General features: G+C 28.3%; 2 protein-coding genes across 3 annotated transcripts; both read right to left on the bottom strand.

Annotated features, from left to right (window-relative positions):
* Positions 1 to 882: 882 nt before the first annotated feature.
* Positions 883 to 1,953, bottom strand: LOC127264326 (homeobox-leucine zipper protein HOX17-like). The gene is made up of 3 exons (XM_051293806.1): positions 1,627 to 1,953; positions 1,370 to 1,449; positions 883 to 1,267 (listed from the first exon to the last, which is right to left on the bottom strand). The coding sequence occupies exons 1-3, from the start codon at positions 1,891 to 1,893 to the stop codon at positions 1,084 to 1,086; spliced, it is 531 nt and encodes a 176-aa protein (XP_051149763.1). The 5' UTR covers positions 1,894 to 1,953; the 3' UTR covers positions 883 to 1,083.
* A 13,867-nt stretch (positions 1,954 to 15,820) lies between these two features.
* Positions 15,821 to 20,145, bottom strand: LOC127264282 (uncharacterized). 2 transcript variants are annotated; one of them, XM_051293737.1, is made up of 3 exons: positions 19,705 to 20,144; positions 19,481 to 19,578; positions 15,821 to 16,200 (listed from the first exon to the last, which is right to left on the bottom strand). In XM_051293737.1, the coding sequence occupies exons 1-3, from the start codon at positions 19,943 to 19,945 to the stop codon at positions 16,189 to 16,191; spliced, it is 351 nt and encodes a 116-aa protein (XP_051149694.1). In that variant the 5' UTR covers positions 19,946 to 20,144; the 3' UTR covers positions 15,821 to 16,188. The 2 variants fall into 2 exon arrangements, with proteins under 2 accessions (XP_051149694.1, XP_051149685.1); XM_051293728.1 differs by lacking the exon at positions 15,821 to 16,200 and adding an exon at positions 18,307 to 18,998 and having other exon boundaries at positions 19,705 to 20,145.
* Between the last annotated feature and the right edge of the window lie 2,883 nt (positions 20,146 to 23,028).

Genomic DNA, 23,028 nt, shown 5'->3' with positions numbered 1-23,028 from the left:
ACATTAAATCAAAATTTCATTTCTATATAAAAGATCACCCAATACTTAATATTTATATTACTTTAAATGTCTATTTTTTATTTATATTTTACTATTTTCAAAACACCTTAAAACATAGCATAAAGTTTCAATTTACTTATATTTACAATTTGTTTTTTTTACTCCATTTCTAATTCAAATTTATATTAATCTTTTCTTCTGTTATCTAAATTTATTATACTTTTTTTAGTAAAAAAAAATATTTCATTGTCCAATCACATTTATCTTTGTATTTAACATTAAAAATATTCTTATATTTGTATAATATTTTGTACAAATGCACTTCTATTAGTATTATAAGATACAAATAGAAGTATTTTTTTAAATTTTTCTTAATTTGTACTACGTTTTGTTATAATAATTAATATTCAAATATCAACACTTGAAAAGTAGATAAGATTTTAGAACCGGACGAAGGTAGTACTATTTTATTCTATTTTTTTTTTTATTATTATAAGAAAAAAATTTCTATTTGTACTCACTTTTATAAAAATTTATATCTGATCAAAAAAAAAAATTTGATGACAGAAGATGATTATTCACCAAATGTTTCATTAATATCTATTTTTTTATTAAAATATAATATAAAAATATATGTTTTTTTCTTAAAAAAAAATAAAAAAATCATATCAATTATTTATTGTCTATTCAATTTGACTATTTTCAAACCAATCAAAGTTTCAAAATACATTGCAAGAGACAATAATAATATACTCTATAGTTTTAAAAAATATAAGTATTGAATAATAAAAAAAATAAATATTGTAAAATTATCTAGTAAATTACACAATATATAATTTTTATTTATTTATTTTTTTTCAAACACAAATCAAGATAGTTTGTAAGTCGTACGTGTGTGTATACGTATAAAAATACCAACTTAAATTTTTCCTCTTCCTACAAACCCTAATATATATATATTTATAGGGTTTAGCTTTCTTCTCATCATTATTAGGGGCCGTATTAGGGTTAAATTATAACCCCCTAAATCGGAGCTCAGGACCACCTTCCATGGCGGCTGCGCCGCCTCTTCCGCCGCCGCCCCTATTTTCCCCATTTTTCTCGTGCCATTGCACAAACGCCGCCGGCGGCCGGAGGACTCTCTACTCTCAGCGACGACGACCGGAGCTCCGACAGCTCTCTCTTCAATTTCCGATTCTCTTCCGTCAACCTGTCGCAATTCTTCCTCAGGTACTCGCACTCCACCTCTATCTGCTTCAATTTCGTCCTGTATTTATTAATTTCATCAGTTATTACAAAATTACCGTTTCGTTTTCTTACAATCCAAAAACCTCTGAATCAACGAACATGTTCGGACATTAAATTTCACCTCGCTCTTCGGTTTTGAAACCAAACTTCCACTTGTCTCGGTTTCAGATCCAGCTTCTCTGCAAGCGACTGTTTCTGAGCCTGTCCGAAATTTCCCCCAAATTTTCGTACCTCAATTAGATCGAAAACTCAAACAATTTGAACCGTAGTTTGAATTTGGGGAACAAATTAGGGCTTTTTCAATTTCAATTGAAACCGTACACATACGAGTATATATATACGTATGTATGTGTTATTACACTATATACGACGTCGTACCGTATTGAGTGTAGTGTGGCGTCTGAAGCTGTCTTCTAATAAGGTTGTCTGATCTCTTGTAAGCCTTAGTTTCTTTCTGCTGCAACCATCAATGGAAGAATTGGTATCTTCTTCGTCTTTGCTCGATCTCGTCGTCGTGCTCGATTCGAGGAACAACACGCGCTTGTCGTTGATGATCTTCCTCGGATTAATGTCCGATTTGGACATGGAGGCCGGGCCGAGCCCGAGCCCGAGACACACATCGTGATCATGATTCTGATCATCCATATATGTCTGTCTGCTAATTATAAGATTGATCAGTTCCTTTTCTTTTAAGAGTTGAAGATATATGTCTGTATGTATATGTATTATATATATATATAATTAATTTCTATACTGTTATGTGTAAGTGGAATTAATTGCCATTTTCAATTAATTCTGTATTTATTGCAGTGAATGTGAATGAGTGATTTTTATTATTATTATTATTATTATTAGAAAAATGTCAATTTGAAAATTTTTGGTAACAATAATTTAGAATTATTTTATTTCATTTTGAGAAGATAGCATAAAATGTGTGAGGTTTGATAATTTTGTTTAAAATTCAGCATTGTGTTGAACATGTGATGTGCTAATTAAGAAATATCATACGATATTACTATTGACAATATATCATTTATATTAATAAAAATAATTGATTTTAATACATAATATATTTTTTTAAATGCAACACATACTGTATTTATGAACATACAATACATATATTTCTTACAAACATCACATATTTTGTGTAGTAAAAATATATATTGTTTTTATATTTTGTGTTCTAATTTTTTTAAATAAGCACCGTAACTCTTCCTCTATATATATATACATAACCACTCGCAAATGAAATATAAATAAACAATATGAGATATGGTATGCGTAGTATAGATTACTATTATGTTTTATAAATAATAGTAAATAATATTAATAAAAAAATTACATAAGGAACAAACTCGGAAAAAATCTAGAAAACCCTAATCTATGCACAATGAATAATTTTGACCGAGTGTATATGTTTGATTATTGCTAATTTTGATCATAGATGATTGTAATAATTGAACCTTGCTACAAGATTGAAATTATTTGTATATATATATATAGTATATATTATTAGCTTACCTATACTAATAAAAAATAATTAAATCAACAATCTTCTTCCTATATCTGTATTTATTTAAAATATAAAAAAAATTAATTAATTAAAAGATCAAATGGCTATGCCGATTAATTACTCCACAAGAAATATCTTTTGATGACATTTCCGTAGACATAATTTTAATTATAATAATTAAAATTAAAAATAAATTTGACTCCTAGGAGGAAACCAAAAAATAAAAAATAAAAAGACCCGTGGGGGTCCCGATGCCAATCCTTCGAATTCTTGAGCGGTTCTGGGAGTCAAACTCCAGATGAATCCACACCGTTCAAAGTTTAGAACCCATTCAATCAACGGCGACGATTCGTTGTCCTCATGCATGCATAAATGCCCGCTCCCATTAATATCTGTCATTACAGAAGATAGTTAAGACAATTTTTGACAGATTTGTCGCCACAAATTGGCATTTAATCAAAGTAATAATAATAATAATAATAATAATAATAATAATAAGAAGAATAATATTATTATTATTATTATTATTATTATTTTTTATTATGTCTGAATTTGCGTCTGAACCAGCATTTGATGTACTGTCTACTCTCTGCATAAATAAATACTTACCATTGGCGTTTTCATCTTAAATATTTAATTGATTTATATAATGATTTTTTTTATTTTAAAAAAAATATATATATATATATATAAGATATAAGTTATAACTTTATGAGTCAAAAAAATTGAATGGGCATCAATTTGTGTTATTACATACATTTCTCAAGTCGTAACTTCTCTGTCTGATATTAAATATCTATGTTTCTGATCTGACAGCAAACTATGTTTAATTTGTTGGGGGAAATTTCACTAATTAATTTATTTATGGGAATATTAAAAGCTTCTGGAAATTTGTCGTTTTATTTTAGGGTTTACATCATCAAATTGGGAAGAAATATTTAATTATGTATCATATGTATGTCTAATTATTGGTTATATATATTGGGTTTGTTTAGTTAATATTCGAATTTTAATTTACATGATATTTTTAACGTGATATTTGTGAAATAAAACTCTTATTTATATATATATATATTTATATTTATAGCCGTGGAGATAGAATAGTAAAAAGGTTAGTTTAAAATGCAAACTAAATTAACAAACTTCATAGTTTCATTTAAATATTATTTTACTATAATATTTTATAGAAAAAAATTATATATTTTTTGTTCATGGTAAGCTTTCTAAATCAAAAGGATTCTTTGGAATTTTGTAATAAATTAAGAAATAATAGTATTTTATGTAAGAACAAGAAGAAATAATACTCCCTTCGTCCAAGCAAGAAGTATACTTTTATTTTTGACGTGGAGTTTAAGAAATAATAATATTTTAATTATAATACGTAGGTAAGGATAGTGTAATGATATTTTTGCCCTTACTTTTTGGTATAAAAGTAACGATGTGTTATAAAATAAGGGTATTTGTGGAAAAAAGTTGGGTATTTAATAAAATAATTACTTTGTAATTGAGAGTATTATTTTATTAGTTAATAGAAGTGTGTATGAGTTTTTGATCTTTTTGTCATTTGATTTTACGCATAACATATTGTAATTTAAGTAAACGTTAAGAATATTTGGTATTAGTATATGATTACCTTTTTTTTAAGTAAGAAAGAGATACTTATATGACAGACAAAAGTGATAAAAAAAATACTTTGAATTGAAACAAATTGAATATTTATAGATACATAGTGTAATAAAGTAATGTGATACATATTTTATCCTTGACAATAAGTAAAAATAATATGAAACTAAAAAAGCATGAGTATTTTGATATTTAATTGATAATTATCTTAAAAAATAAATAAATAATTGATTTGGACATACTAAAATGATAAAATAGAAAATTTACTCATAGATGATGGGAGTATTTTTTATTGAAAGTTATTATATGTAAATATTTCTTTTTTTAAAAAAAAAACACACAAAAATATTAAAGCACTATTTCATTACATACATTATATAGTGTGTTTTGGATTATATTTAGCCGGGTTTTATTTATTTATTTATTTATTAATGCTGAAATCTCATGATAATTATATAACTCTTAAATTTCATGAAAAAAAACAAAAGGTAGTTATATAGTTAAAATTCGATCATATATACAAATATTACATAATAAAAGTGATAATAAAATATATATATATATATATATATATGAAAATTGTACTATTTAAAGATATATATATATTTATATTATTGAAATCGTGAGGAGAAGGGCGTGAACAGTTGGTATCTAATTTTACTGTGAGAGAATTAAATTAAGGAATTATAATGGTCAATAATTTGTGAACTTATTGATGATAATTAATTAATTGGCGATATTAGAGGTTCCCTACTATTGTGTTGAGGGAATTTGTAACCACAAAATTCATATATAAAAATATTTTCTAAATATCCAACAAACCTAAACAATAAAATGATTATAAAAAAAAAAAAAAAAAGAAATTAATAGGCATATTTATTTATTATTGGATTTGTTTGTGCAATGGATTTTTTTTTGACAAATTTATCGATTAATATGGTAAAAGAATACAATACATACATACATATATTTACACATAAAATATATTGTCCATTAAAAAATTCACTAATTTAAAATCAAATATTATTTTGTATATTATTTACATTTTTATTATTTAAATGTTCATATTTTTTTATTTGTCATTTTTTCAAATGAAATAGTTGTTGAATTTAAGTGATTTTTTAATCATTTTTTTTTAAAAATAATAGTTTAAATTTGATAGTTTGTGAGAGAAATAACTTATTGTAATGAAAAAAGATATATATATATATTTACCAGCTTTGTTTTTATTTGAATTTTAATATTTAAAAATGAAAATAATAGTTTGAAACAATTTTGAATTATTATTATAGTTATAATTTTTTAAAAAAAAATTGAAAAAAATGTATTATATATAATTTTCAATATCTATAAATTGTACTGCCCTATTACAACATTTATAAAAGACAAAATAGATGCATGATATGGGACGACATTTTCAGCGTATTCATTGAGTGAGATAAGTTGACATTATTAGTGATTTTTATTTTTATTTATTTAAAAATAGTAATTTGAAGGTAAAATTTTGTTAGACAAGGCAGTATATTTTCAATAAAAATAAAAAATAGTCCCGCCTCAGGTCACCTGCTTAGTGTGTCTTTTTCGTCGCATTTGATTTGCATTTTTTGCTTAATTGATTTGAATTTTTATTTAAATAATATTTTATAAAAAAAATTGTGTTTTTTTCTTAAAAAATAACTCAAATATTTATAAAATATTAGTATAAATTAAATAGCATTAAAATTTAAAAATATATATATACCTTTAAACTTAGCATAAATTTCGAGGCTACAGACCTTCAAATTTTCATTTTACTTAAAATATAGATATATGTTTATTTATTTATACATATATGCATTGATGGATTTCACTGTATTTGTTCGTTAGCAGATAGGCTGATCTCTTTGACTGAAATGGTACGCAACAACTGAATATACTTAATTAATTTAATTAGACAAAACTTTATTTTATTTATTTCATTTTCTTAGATAACATTGCAAAATTGATCTAATATAGTATGTATATTTTTATATATAATATTTAGCCTAATTAAGAAAAATGAATATTTTATTAAAAAATAAAAAAATAATAATAAAAAATACTTTGGGATATTTTTTAAAAAATTAATTAGAAATTAAAAAGAATGAAGATAGAATATAATAAATTGGGTGATATTTATTATAAATAAATATTGAACGAAGAATAATAATTAAATATTATTTTTTTTTTTTACTTTTCTAAATATAATAATATGATAAATTTAAGGGCAACTTCCACATATCTCTTTAATTCTAAGTTCATATTCTTATTTACTCCCTATAGATTAATTTTATCTTCTTTACTCTCTATTTTTACAAAAAAATATTTTTTACTCTCTATTCATGTAAAAACTCAATAGTACCCTCATTTTATTTTCTTTATCATTTTTATTCTTTTTTTCAACTACACTGTAATTTTTATAATTTATTTCTATTTTTTTATTAATTTAAATATAAAATAAAAGATTACAACAATAAAAATAATAATTGACAAGAAATAATAATAAAATATATATAATACAAAAGTACTCATAACTCTTACATTATAATTATATAAAATATTTATAAAAAAAATATTGATCTCAATTAAATATAAATATGAATAATACTATAATAAGCAAGCTGAAAATAATGAATTTTTATTTGAAAAAATATTTTTCTATTATAACAACTAATGTATTGTAACAAATTCTGCAAAAATTATTGAGCCATAAGTAAATAGATTCTATATACAAAAATTATTTAGAGAGTAAAATAGGTAAAAATGTGTAATAATTACAAATAGAGAGTGATGTGGAATAAATAGGGAGCTAAATAGAAAAATTATATGAATAGAGACCGACAAGAAAAATGATTTTGGAATTAGAGATTTTAGGAGAATTAACCCTAAATTTAACAGATGAATGAAGAAAGAAAATGAAAATAAATTTAGTGGACATAGAAAATAATACATATATGCTATTATTACTTTTGTTGTATAATTTGGATAATCATAGATATATTATTACTTTTTTTTTTGGTCATGTAATTCAAATATCATATGATTGATATGTAAGCTTACACAAAAAACTATATATAATTTTGTTCTTATAAATTATATTTTTATCATTTAAATTTTTTAAGTAAATTTTTCATAAATGATCATATATTTTTTTGGTTATCATATAACCATGAAACATTAACTTTTTTTTTTTACTATCCAACTATCATAATTTTCATAAAATATAACTATTTTGACTTATAAATATATTTGGTTACTTCATTATGTAATCCTTATTATTCTTTAGATAAATATATTTGATTTTTTTTGCTTTCTCAAAACTTTTTTATACATTTTATTTAAAAAATTTAATATATTATGCATTCATCATTCTTATATTATCTATATTGTTGGTAGACTTTTGTTTGTAAATATATAACTAAATAATGTGTATCTTTAAAAAATTTAAGGTTTTAAATAAGATGATCATTTACATCATCTAATAGAGTATCAGAGGCTTAGATCTCGAATTTAAGTTCTACCGTCCTCTGTTTGTTGTTGTTCACGTACAAGTTTTTTTTGGGGCATCTATTAATAATATGTATTCAGCTTTTAGGTTAGACGATCATTTATACTCCATCCGTCTCATAAATATAGTCTTAATTGGGTTGGGTACGAGATTTAAGAAATATTAATATTATATTGGTAATTGGTAAAAAGTATGGATAAAAGACTTTTTTGCCCTTGTGAGTGTATTAGTCTAAAAAGTAATGGCAATTGTATAATAAAAATGAAAAAGTATGGGTAGTTTTATGGTGATATGATTATTTATAGAAATAAAAATATTGTTTTGGGACGAACAAAAATGATAAACAAAATTATTATATTAGGTTGAAGGGAGTATAATATATTACATGTACTTATTGTAGACACTAAAAATATATGTCTAAAATCAATTAAATATCATGTATTTCGGAAGAAAATAAAATTCCAATAAGATAAATATATGGTATTTAATTATGCACATATGTTAATTTTTGTACAATAAATATCAACCATTAATGCAAAAATCTGCTTAAAATGGAAGATATCGTACAAATATTACGTACATAAATAGAGCCATAATAAATTTGGCAGCAAAATAAATTAATCTTGTCAATAAAAGAAGTATATAAATTAATATATTCCAAAAAAAGCAATGATATAAAGATCTTGTCAATAAAGGAAGTATATAAATTAATATCTTCTAAAAAAAACAATGATATGAAGATTTTGGCTAGAAATGAAGGTGTACAATCAAATCCGTCAAGAATGGAAAGCAACATGTGATGGGAAAATGAAAGATTATAAAATCTTTCCATCTTCGTGGCACCATCCGAAAAGGAAGCCAAGGTCACCCTCCCCTATAAATAGGAGCCTTGGCCAATTCATTAGACACCGAAGTTACATCGAGAATTCAAGCAAAAGGGGTAAGTCTCTCTAGACTCTCTTCAATGTTCTTCATTGTTCGTCGTGTCTTTCAAAGCGTTCTTCGTCGAAAATTCACCGATTTGGACAAATGATCCAATATTGGTTGGCGAATCGATGAAGTTAACGTTTTTCGTCGTATGTCCGAGCCGAAGGAAGGATCAAAGCTCTCAAAACCATCGAGGAATCCATCAAAGCCAAGGAAGAGCCTCCAAAGTCGCTCCCAAAGCTTCAAGATAATCGTCGCGTTCTTCATAAAAGGCGCAAACCAAGCTCTATTCGATCCAAAATTCAAAGGGACACGCCGCCAAAAGCGTTATGGAGCACTAAATCCACATCTACAATGATCAAAGCTCTCAAAGCCGTTGAGGAATTCGTCAAAGCCAAAGGAAGGTCTTCAAAGTTCATCTCAAAGCTTCGAGGTGTTCATCGCATTATTCACCAAAGAAACAACTCGGCCCTATTCAATCCAAAAGTCAAAGGGACACGCCGAACACCAAATCCACCTTCTCAAAGATCAAAGTTGTGGATCGTTTAAAGAGGATATCAAATCCAAAGCTTAGGATCAAATCACCCGCACGGAGACCAAAGCCCTCCAAAAGCGACAAAGACAAATCAAATATCAAAGCTGATCGTCCAAAGAAGACATTAAATCCAAAGTTGAGGATCAAATCGCCCACACGGAGACCGAAACTCTCCAAAAGGCGGAAAAGGCAAACTAAAGATCAAAGTTGCGGATCGTCTAAAAAAAGATATCAAATCCAAAGACGATGATCAAATCGCCAACGCGGAGACCAAAGTCCTCCAAAAGCGCCAAAACCAAAGCAAATGTCAAAGTCGCGGATCGTCTAAAGAAGACAACAAATCCAAAGACAATGATCAAATCGCCTGCACGGAGACCAAAATTCTCCAAAGTCCGGCAAAATCAAACCGAAGACCAAATCTCTTCGGATCAAAGAAGCCATAGAAAACCAAGTTGGAAAACAAATCGACCCGGAAGGATAATCAAATGACCCATATAGAGAATAGGACCCGCTTTAAATTCAAATCAAATATAATTTGTACAAATTTTGTGTTTATTAAAAATAACACAATTTTTTGTCCACACTTATATTATATACTACCAAAATATGTGATATAATATTATAATAAAATATGTGTTAATATATTTATAAATATGTACTGATTGGATCAACTTAATACCATTCTATTTTGACTCAATTAGCATGGTAGCTAAAATAATGTTATAAAATTAATATTAAAAAGAAAAACATATCAACAGAATTTGGGAGGGAATGAGTATTATTTAAATTATATTTCCCCTGTCTAAGTCAAATTACTCATTTAACTTTTACAAATGAATTTAGGTATAATAGTATTTTTTTAAATATATAATACTCCCTCCGTCCCGATGCAAGTGTGCGGTTTACTTTTTGTACATAAATCTTTTAATATTAGTATTATAATGTGTTATAGTAAAAAAGACGAAAATATTCTATTAGTATTGTGTAATATAAAAGTAATAACATTTGTGTAATATAGTGTAAATTGAAATGATATTTATTATGTTAAGTATGTAGTACAATTAGTAAATTAGGAAATGGTAACCTTGTTTTGGGACAGAAAGAGTAATACTTTTGTCCCATAATTAAATATTCATTTGTTTTTTATACGTAGTTTTAGAAATATTAATAGTATTAAATTTGGATGTAGTATGAATAAAGTATAAATGACTAAAATAATCTTATTAGTATGTGTGATATAAAGGTAATGACATTTATGTAATATATTTTAACTTGTAAAGATATTTATAAAGTTAGATAGATAGTACAGTTATTAAAAATATTTTATTATAAGATATAATAAAATAAAAAATAAAATACTTTGCTATAGAATAGAAAAAGTAATTTGAATTCTCAAAAAGTCAATTTTGACCAAAAAAAGAAACACGAGTGACCAAAACAAAGAGAAGGTAGATAAATTTTGGGTAATAATGAATGCAGTTTGGTGAGGTAAAGGTAAAGGAAAGCCATTCTGAATTACATTAATTACATTACTTTTATTTATTTATTTATTTGTTATTTTATAATTACATTACATTTACAGACCAGATGTTGACGTGTCACAGCGCCTTCCACTGTACAAATTTAATGCCACACTTTTATACTTAATGCACACTTAAATATAAATATACATATATATATATATACCCCTTTTTTTCCTTTTTTTTCTTTTTTTTTTTCTAATATGAAAATTTCAAAATCTAAAATTATACTATGAAGTATGTATTTTCCTTAATTAGACAATTCTTTAGTACAATTTATTAAAAAACTAATAATAATAACTATTAAGAATAGTACCATTTAAAAAAACCTATCAAAAGTAAATTAATAAAAAATAGAGAATATATATAATTGAATATTGTTTCACGTTGAAATATTACGAAGGTAAAGTGTTACTTACTCCACATAATTGGATTTAAGTTAGAATTTCGAATTCTTTATTTACATATATATATGCAAGGCGTAATCATTCAAATTTATTTTTATTTTTATTTTTTTGTTATTTTAATTTATTTAATTTTTTAATTGAAAAATACAATTTTTTTCTACCTTTTCTTTATTATAAAAAAATTAAAAAATAAAATAAAATATTACCCTTGCATGTATAAATAAATTGTAATATTCCCTTTTATGAAACATCTCCCTTTTGCTTCAATTCAATTCAATTTCCCCAATTTTATGGGTCACTTTCAAATATATATGTCACAATAAATACAATCACTTAAATAAATAAGATATATATACATATATATATATATATATTCTTTTGTCTTCCTCCCTCGCCTTCTTTTAATTTTAAAATTTTTCTTAAAATGAGGTCAATTTTGAGTGTCTTTCTCTTGGCAATTCTTGTCCATCACCGCCACCTCCCAAATGCCTTTTCGGCTCCGATAAACGACCGCAACCACGACCACGATCATATAGACCAACATGACCCGGGCAATTTTTGGCGCCGTTTCGATAGCGGGAAAACGTCGGCGAGATTGCAATTTGCTAGGTACTCCCGGAGCAAGCTGGTCGGCCGGGACGACAAGCGTCTTGTCCCGACCGGATCCAACCCTTTGCACAACAGGTAGATTCTAACATCATAAGATACAAAATTAGAATATATATATATATATGTATATGTGTGTACGAGTTTATGATGGCCCTGTAATATGTTATAGTTGGTGATTTTTTTTTATTATTATTTGTTTGAATAGTGATTTGAATGTAATTTTTATTTTTATTTTTTAAGAAATGATTGATGATTGAAGATTGAATATTAAAAAAAAAAAAAAAAGTTTGAAGCTTATTTTTTTTGATTTTGTAGTGATGATGATGATGAACTATTTATGGGGGCTTTTATTTATTTATTTTCTGTAAATTGTCTGCAAGAAAATGGTGTTGATTGGTTAATTAATTAATGAAGGAATGGTTACTCGTCATAATTATTTAATTTTAAAACTTTAATTAAGTGTATGATAGATAACAGACAAAGAGTTATATTTATATATATATATATATATATTTATTGCCTTATTTTGATCATTATTTGTTGTTGAAGAAAGGGACTTAACATTGGAAACATTGGGTTTGTTTGTTTTTTATTTTGTTTGGAATGAATTTTTTTATTTTTCTTATTTTATGTGAGCTATAGAAAATTATGTAAATAATAAAAAAAAAATTATTGTATAATATATAATAATTTTTTAATTTTTTTTTTTATGGAAAAGTTGTATAGGGAAATTTTTTACAAAAATTAAATTACCGCTATTCATTACTCGTTCTTTCTTCCGAGCAATAAAATTAAACATTTGTTTTTTTATTATATTGTATATAGATCAATTTTAATTTGAAATATTGCACTAATCAATTCATTTTTTATTAGTTAATCTCAACTCGTGAATAAGCAGGCTAAAAAAATGTAGAATAAAACAGACCATTACACAAAAATACCTAATTCGTTTAGTATAACTTGTCTTATCAAGCCTAATTCGCATGCTATTATGCTCAATCGAAAGTTTACCCAGAGCACACTCGTCGAGTAACGGCTATATATTTCTATGTTAATATTGTAAAAAATGTGCTGATAATGTGGTGTGAACCCGTGATCGTGTGGTAAAAAACTCACAACATTTATTTAAGTGAGACAACACTTAGCTTGTTTTTTTTTACACTCAAATTTCAAATTTTTACTATTTGAATTTTACATTTTCCAAAAAAATGTATATATTTTTTTTCTAATAATATATTTCATGATACATTATTTTAATACTAAATTTAAATAAAAAATTTCCAATTTCCCTTGAAAGAAACACAAGAGTGAGTTGGGAGAGGGGAAAGCTGAAAGTAAATGAGTAAAAGGGGTTAAATATTTATGGTATGTGTGGGAAGAGTTAGTTGTGATTCGTTATTAAATAGGATTTGATTTGGTTTGATTTCTCACACATACACGTTTACATACATACATTATATATATATATATATTTTTATTATATATATATATATGATATTTATGGCATTAAATTGGTTAAACATTCATCAGCTCCACGCGGAATATTCAATGCACTGCGATTTAAATTGATGCAATAAAAAGTTTGATTTATTTATAAAATATTGTTATATTAAAAATTATTTATATAATGTATTAAACATAAATAAAATTCATACATAACACAACCCCTGAGTTGACAGGCCAATCAGATCCATGAATTCATTATCTGTGGGCCACGTGGACATATCAGAACACGTAATGATGATGATATAATTATGTCTACACGTAGACAACCTCGTATACGTACGCAGATACTAGTACATTTGTATTGTACGTATGGGCTTTGAAGCTCATTGATATAAAAATGGGCACAATTTAAATAAGCTTATAAAAAACATCGGCCCAAATCAGTTTAAGTTATGCCTTGATCTGTATCTTCAGTAATAACGCCGAAACGGCACCATTTAATAAGAGATCTCAAGCCGAAAATATACAAATGGGCCATATTAAATGGGCTTATAAAATTTGTCGGCCCAATTTGGTTTAAGTTGTGCCTTGTCTGTATCTTCAGTAACAACGCCAAAACGGCACCATTTAACTGCATTAAGGGATCTTAAGCCCAAAATAAAAAATAGGCCCAAATTAAATGGGCTTATGAAAATTGTCGGCCCAATTTGGTTTAAGTTGTTGTGCCTCGTCTGTATCTTCAGTAACAAGGCCAAAATGGCACCGTTTAACTGCACCTTCTTATTCTATATCTCCGGCACAACCGTTCTGATTTTTTCTCTCGAAGGGGAGGATTTGATCGATCGGTTGATTGGCGACATAAATGGCGTACGTAGATCACGCCTTCTTGATTTCTGACGAGGATATAATGATAGAAAGCTCGTATAGCATCAACAACAAGTCATTGATCAAGTAGATCGCCCTCACCGTATCGTTCTCGTTTTTGGTGCCCTATGCCTCATTCTCGGCGTCATTATGGCGGCCAATAATGTCGGTGGCGACCACACCCACGATATTTTACAATTTTTTTACTCTCGAAATTGCTTGCTTCCTTCTTGTTGATTGAATTGTTCTGTGTCTCTTTATAGATCAATTTTGTGGTGTTTTGTAGCTATTGTTCGTAGTGTGTTCTTAATGACTTATGTTTTAGGGTATATCTTCAGCCATTGATGAGCTTCAATCTATAAAACTGGTGCTGCCTTACGCACACAATTTTATAGGTCAGTTTTGCTCGATTTGTTTCTGCAGTCTGTTTAGTAGAAAAGCTTATGTAACTCTATCAAAGTGTGGTTCAAAGATAAGTTAGGTACAAAACCTCAATCTGCACAAAAAATTTTCCCAATCTTCTCATATCCAGTAAATTTCTTCATTCTGATTTGTTCATTTGCTGTCAGGCAGTCGAAGCAGTCTACAACCATCAAAAAGCTTCAAACTATGAAACTGGTGCTGCCTTTATGCACTCAAATTTTTTAGGTCATTTATGCTCGATTTGATTATGCTGTTTGTTAGTAGCAAAGCTAATGCAGCACCATCAGATTGTTCTTCAATGATAAGTTACGTACAAAACCTAAATCTCATATAATTTTTCCCAATTTTCTTCATATCCAGTAAATTTCTTCATTCTGATATGTTCATTTGTTGTAATTGATAGTCTACAACTAGGTAGATCCTTATCACCAAATAAGGAATTGAAAAGAAAGATATGGCCTAATCATTGGATAGATTGAAGATATTCATTTTAGTTGATGTTATATCACATTAATGATAAGCATTAAGAATATACAATGTATTCCTGCATTTAGCATTATGCTTTTCATTCCATTTTCCATTCAGTATATCATTCTCATCAGATGATCAAAAAATTTTCTATATCCTTTACAACAAAAAATGGGTCTAAATTTTTTCTTTCTGAAGTGTTCTTAACCACATTTATAGTTTATGAAACAAATCTATTTTCAGGTGTATTTTTTGCTATACTCGGTGGAATACTATTCCTTCCCGGATTCTATTACACACGGATTGCATACTACACCTACAAGGGGTACAAAGGCTTCTCCTTCTCCAACATACCTCCTGTATAGAGATGTTCAAGGAGTTCAAGCAATGTACAGCGACCCCTTTTTTTTCTGGTTTGTTGCTCTTGTCTTCTATCTTATATTTATCGTCTCTTCTCAATCTGATATGATATAGATGAATAATCTTATTTGTTCGTTTATAGAAGAATGAATCGAAATGATTTTAATTTACCGTTTTGTATTGTTTGCATGTACGGAACCCAAATTTACTCGAAATACTTGTCGCATTTCTTGGTGTACTTGAAATATGTGTTGCTCGACAGGGTTTAGATTCTAACAACATATATATGTCTGTGTCCTAACTAGGTTTAGACTTTGCAACAAATTTTTCATATTGAATTCCATTAGCAGATGTTAAAGACATCACATTTGATATTTTAGCTTGCAAGAATAATATTAATTTTACATCAAGGAATAGTACAAGCACTTTTAACACATAGTTGAGCCATATAGCTCAGGTTGCAGACATTGGCAAAAGCTTGGCCAGTGAATAGAGAAGATTACAGGAAACCGATAAGCTATGCTATTATATAAAACTTGATTAATGACTTTGTATTTGAAACTAAGAAACAGAACACCATAAATGAGTGACGGCAGTTGGTCTAAAAGAAAAAGGCAGATTGTAGGAAAGAAAATTATAAGGATTTTTTACCTGCCGATAAGAATGCTACACATTATGTATTTTGCCTGATTTAACCTATAGTTTTGCCTCAGCCTGATTCAAATATGACCCTATCAAGAGAAAAAAACATATGAATCAGAAAATGAACATCATATTGTCGACTCAGTGAATAAGGACATCGCATACATAGAATTCAAACTTTTTTATGTTACTTGGAGATATACTTTTAGTTATGAAAAGGGATTTTCCATGACAAAATTCTTTACCTCGTCGTCTATGCCTACTTTAATCACAGCCAATAGAAACCCTAAGCTAATATACTGACTCGGAACCTAAGGATTATCCCATGGCAAGACTCAAGATCTTCAAGGGTAACAGCATGGTCGAGAACCCTTACCTGATGACAATCATCTAAATAATGAAACACCAGCTAGAGAAAATTCATAATTTAAAATTAGAAAGAGGAAAAAGATGCAATAAGAATGTGCTCCACCAGAACCTGTTTTTTTTTTTTTTTTTTTTTTTGTTTTAACCAAGGTTGAATTAGATTCAAGAGACAATTACCTTCTTTCTCCTACACCCGTTTATTTTAATTAAGTTGTTCTCTTTACATGGTTAGCAGGAATGCTTTACCCTACGCCGACATGTACAACACCATCATCATGTCGAAGCTCCAATGAACTAAAATTGTCCAAATACGTGTGGAGCTATTTGAACCAAATGTAACAAGGCAAACTATCTTCCTACCCTTTTCTGTCTTTTAATTGATAAGTGTGAACATTCATAACTAAGAATGTGGTGCATAGTGCAACGTGTGCCTTGTTGATGACGGTGTAGATCTAATTATATAATGGAAAATATGTTCTAGATAGTGCAATGAGTGCCTTGTTGATGACGGTGTAGATCTAATTATATAATGGAAAATATGTTCTAGAAACTAATTCTCTGAGAAAAAATAGTGAAAAAGAAAGTATTTAAATCCACATTACAACATGTTGTCAAGGAAAAATTGAAATCAAACATGTTGAAAAAATGTCACAGAAGAAGACTAAGGAAGAAGAAGAAGCATTAGAACTGATGCAATGTGACTCTCGAGATGCTCGACTGACTTAGAGGTTCATGCCCAAATATTAGAATGTGAGCTTAAGGTTGAAATTTTGTTATAAGTGAATGAGCAAGTCTATTATCAATATCCGGCATAGATTTCGACCACAACCTACTGATGACTCCAAATATGAGCATATTCCTCGTTTGAGAAAACTACGTATTACTTGAATTTATGTATAAAAACTATCACAATAATTGATTTATGGCATACTTTATTGATCTATTTCGTTTGGCATGACCCAAAGTTGAGTTGTTGAGATTATTAACAATTTTTGCCCTTTTTAGCGGTGTTTTGGATCCGAAAAAGCTAAGGCGGATGAAACAAGCGATAGTCACTTCCGCTCATAAGCGATGACTCCATCACTCAGAAAAGCTAAGGCAAGAGAGGCAAGCGGTAGCTTCCACCGCTCGCAAGCGACACTCCAGCGCTCAGGCCAGCGACCAAACACCCACCGCAACGAAGCAACGGCAACTCAATTAAAATATTACCTAAGTGTCCAAACTGCAGCGGTACAACCATTCCACTACCAGCCAGCACAAGCAAGCCTGCTTAACTGCTTTTATGCCCTCCAGTCATCCGGCAAGCGAGGGAGATCTGCGCCCTTACAAGCCCACGCAAGCGAAGCGAGCACCTTGGGAGTTATGACCAGCAACTGTTTCAACAGAATAACCGTCACCAACTGTCTAACTACCTAGCGGTTGAAACCACTTTGTAACTGCATGCAACCGCTACTTCCACCTACTATAAATAGGGTCAGATATCTGTATGTAAAATATACTTCAAGAGGGGTATACTAGTATTTATTTTTCGCGCACTCTAGTTGTCTTCTTGTTTCCCTAAAGCTCCAACCCTGTAAAGGAGTTCTCCACAAGAATGGTCAAGGGAGTTAGATTTCTCTTCTCCCTTGGCCACCACTTTACTGCTTACTTAGATTAGTTTATTGCTTTAATTACAGTATTTGTAGAATTAGAAATTTCAGTTTTGGTAGTAAATAATGAAATATCATTTGCTCTTCATTATCACTTCCTTCACACTTTTCACACTTATATAAACCCTAATTGTAAAAAAATTTTATTTCACTGGTAAAGAACATAGAAAGATTGATTATTCAAGCCTTGTCTTTTGTCACAAACAGATTCAAGGTAGTTCAATGTAGTTGAGTACATGGGAGCCTTGTCGACCTGCTTAACTACTAGTTTGAATTCAATCTTGATTAAAAGAAGGTAACAAAAGGGTAAAGTCACTAATGAGGCATAATTCGGGATAATTAATGGGGCATAGGCGGTGGCCTATTGGGTCGCAGAAACTTCTAGTGACAGTATGGTTTATTTATTATAATATTCTGATTCTGGGCGTCATTGAAGTATTGTTGTAAATCTCTTAAGGTCAAGTACCAACGATAAAAATTCCTTATAATTTGATATATATATTTATATTATCGTCTTCTCCCGCTTCCGTATTATACATATATGTTCACTTAAACACCAGCACCACTATCTCACTTCCTCCAGAAAAACCTAGCCATTGAGTAACGCACAATTCAGACACAACACCTCTCCTTCAATCTCTGCCGCTCAATCTATATACATATATGTTGTGTCATCCGCTCATGTCCCTTTCGCTCATCCATCGCTGGCACCTCGCCCGCTCACCACCGCTTTACTTTCTACCGCTTTCCTTTCCAGCTTTCTTTAGATTAAAATTTAGACCCGCTTCGAAGCGGATCCTTTTACTGCATTTCCGCCGCTTTTATGAGATCGATGCTTGACTTAAATTCGTGACTTAAAATCCCTGTTTGGTCTGAAAACTCAATAGTTAATCAGTATAAATAACTATGATAACAATTCAGAGTCTACAACCATAAATTTTTACTATATCTGATTGCTCAATAATTCATTACATTTCAATCTTCGAACAAAAATTCTCTGTAATTGACTATACGCATCAAAACCAAGTTATCACCTACATTGGTGTTTTATGTTGTTATGTAACAATCTGTGTTCATCCATTTTACATAGTCATGATTCCTTACTTGTCAGAAACCAACTTAACTGCCAGACAATTATCCTCTAATCAAAGAGAGTCAATCTCAAATCTCAATATTTAGCTTTTACCATCCACAAATCTTCACACCTATCCAATGGCTTGTTCCATTTATAAGGAAAACACAATTGGACAGCTTAACACATAGAAATTACTGGTAAATAAGAACAACTCTGCAAAACTGTAAGCAAGCTCAATGGTGATTCAAAAAGCAGAGGCGAAGCTTAATTTTGGATCACCTTCCCATTGCTCTCGTAGTAATTATCCAGCGCCCACTGATATTTTGATTGATTCAATCCAAACCAGTGTGCCACATGTTCGTCCAAGCTCGTGTGCGCTGAGCAACAGGATATGAACAGTTTTGAGTTAGCGAAACCCTAATTCATTGCGGGGAAAAGAAAAAACTAGAAAAACTTTTCTTCCAATTTCGGCGAATTGAAACGTGCGTGCTAAAACAACATACCGTTTTGAACTTTGGTCACTGTATTCCAGAAGAAACCGAACGAAGAAGGTTTCTCTTTGTAAAACTGCGCCGGCGGCGCCATAACCGGTGGAGGCGAAGGGAGCTGGATCGGCTTTTGAAGCGGCGATTCCTCCTTCGTAGACGCAATCGGCGTCGCCGGAGGTGTCACGAACACAGTGTATGGTCCGATCTTCCCAATCCGCGGCGGCGGCGGCGTCGCTGATTCACTCCTTATTGGCATTTCTTCGTTGCGGTGAGAAGGAATTAAAGAACGGGAAAGGTAAATCCGGCGGCGGCGGTGGCGGCGGAGGACAAACGGAGAAGAAATGTAGGTGGATTTGGAAGGAAGGAAAGTAGTGTGCGGAAAGTGAAGTGGTACTGTAACAGTGTGAAGTGTGTGAGGGCCGTACTTGGAGTTGGAAGTAATTGTAATTGTCGGAGAAGAAGAAGAGCTTTTTCGGGATTTCACACTTGAATGGCACGACACCCGATGCTCGCGTGGGATCTTTCTCTAGCTTTTTATTTTTTATTTATTGTTAATACTTTAGGGTTTTTTGTTTTTTTTTTTAATTTGAAAAAAATTGTTTAAATTTGATATTAAAATAATGTTTGATGATTTATTTTGTGAAAAAAATAAATATATATTTTTTAAAAAATACATAGTACAAATATTAAAATTTGAAGAAATTGTGTTAAAAAAACAGACCCTAAACTTCCTCCTACCATCATTAAAAAACACACCCTAAACTTCCTCCTACCACCACCATTTTTTATTAGTGATATCGTATTTAAGTAAATATTTCTTTAGTCTTGGAATGGCCATGAGCCATTTTGTTAGTAACATAGTAAATATAGCTTAGTAAATTATAGAGTGATTTGATATTTTAAATATTTTTAGGATTATATTTTAATAAATATATGTCATATAGTTATTATTTTGTAAATAATAAAATTTTATATAATATAAATAAAAATTATATATTTAATTATTTATAATTCATTTCAAATTCATTTTATAAAAATTGAAAATTTTTAAATATAAATAAAATTATTTGTTTATTAGAAAAGAGATAAGAATAAAGTAGTTTTAAATGGTCTTACCTATAGGAGTTAGAAATTTAATTTTAGAAATTTAATATAATTAATTTATATTTGTTAAGTATTATTATTATTATTATTTTCTTGTATTTTGTTGGTTCTTATATTGCATCGCATGTGTTCAGTTGTTGAGAGATTCTTTGATGACCAAACTGGTATATATATATGGTCAAATGTGTCTGATTTTTATTTTGATTTGGATTTGGATTTTGAATTTTTCAGTTAAATAGTGGTAAGATGTGATAAGTATTTTGTATAAAAAAATAAGTAGTTTTTAAAATTAGAATATGTTATACATACATATATATATATATAGTAATTTAGAAAAAATTATCTTTATTTTATTTTTTGGTAATTTATTTTTTCTCTCTTATATAAAATTACATTTATATTCATTTTAAATTTAATATAATATCATATTAAAAATTATTTATTATTTAAAATATCAAATAAAATATATATTTATATTACATTGTTAATGATTTTAATTCAAAATTGTACTAGTTATAAAAACAAATCCAAACAAACCAACTTTTTTAATATGATGATGATTTTTGTATGTATAAATATTTGTTTAAATAAAATAATTGCATGTGATGTTTTATTAAAAAATAAAAAATAAATAAATAATTTTACCAAAATAATAAATTAAACAATGGTTTGAATAAAATAATTACTAAAAATAATACTTTTTCTCTCTAATAGTTTTCTTTTAATAATTATCAATCATCGCATAATTTACAATATTACTATTCCTAAATTTATTTACAATCATACTATTTTTTTAAAAAAAATAATATAAATATTTTTACACAACCTAACTAAATAATACAAATTTCTACTAAAATATTACACTTTTCGTCTCATTTAATTTGTCGACTCTTTTTATTTCAATTCGTCCAACATAATTTATCTTTTTTTTTTCAAAAAATATAATTATATACTTTAATCATATTTTAAAATTCTTAATTTATAATTTTTTTATTTTAACTAAACTATTTAGTCATTTTAATCTTAATTTATAATTATTTTTATTAATTAGTCTCTTGATTACCTATTAATTGCACAATATCTAAAACTCTCTGACTAAGCAAAATACCACAATTTAAGTGGGATGTTGATAGTAATATATTTTAATTTGTGTGACTAAAACAAACATCTATGTTATAAATATGTATATATATATATAAATATTTTATATGTAAATTAAATTATATTCTTCTTATTGTGCTTCTGTCCAAATTCATTTTATTATTGGGCGGACGCCTAGCTCTATTGTGGGTCCATGTGATAGTATTTGTTTATAATTAGTAATAATTATAATTTTAAAAATAATAATAATCTCGCGTAAATAATTGGTGAGTGGTGAAAAAAAAAAGGGGTAAAAAGAATATATTAATTTTATCAGATTATTTGTTGATGCAACCTAAATAATGATTTTTAGAGTAAATTCTGGTAAGTGTGGGTGGGGAATTATTACACCTTTACTGATTTTTATTATCAATTTACCATTGTTGAAATATCCCCTAATTTGTTACATTTTAAGTATGGACAAAATTTTCCATATATATATATATATAATATTTCAATTGCCATATATTTTTCATTAGATTGTGTAGACTTCTCTAATTTAGAGTTTGCAAAAACTAACCAGACACTCGACATAAAATAATTGGATTTTGGTCAAATATTTCAACCCGATTATATATATGGATTAATACGAACCCGACACGATAGCAAACGGATCAGGTTAGGGTTGAGGCTCTCAACTCGAACCCGACACGATAATTCGATTATAATATATTAATATTGATTAATATATTCATTATATATGTAAAATAATCATAATTTAATAATTTCCTCATAAATTAATTTAAACTAAGTTTAATTACACTCAAACCAATAAAATCTAACGACAACACAACAAAAAATTATTTAATTTAAATCAAGAAATTCGACTTAATTATGTATACCGGTCAACACGAGTCAATCCGAACCCGACACGATAATAAACGGGTCAACTCGAACCCGACATGATGATAAACGGATCGGGTTAGGGTTGAGTAATTTAACTCGTTTAAAATATTCAACTCGACACAAACTCGACACGAATTGACCAATTGCCAGCTCTAATCGTATTATTATTTCATTGTTATTATTATTATGATTAATATTATTATTTAATTGTTTAAATGTTCATATTTGAATGTTTTGAATTATTTTCAA

The sequence above is a fragment of the Andrographis paniculata genome, unplaced genomic scaffold (assembly GCF_009805555.1).
Source record: "Andrographis paniculata isolate CXL003 unplaced genomic scaffold, ASM980555v1 Contig17END, whole genome shotgun sequence".
In the NCBI taxonomy this organism is placed as follows: Eukaryota; Viridiplantae; Streptophyta; class Magnoliopsida; order Lamiales; family Acanthaceae; genus Andrographis; species Andrographis paniculata.
This window is presented reverse-complemented; position numbering and strand designations above follow the sequence as displayed.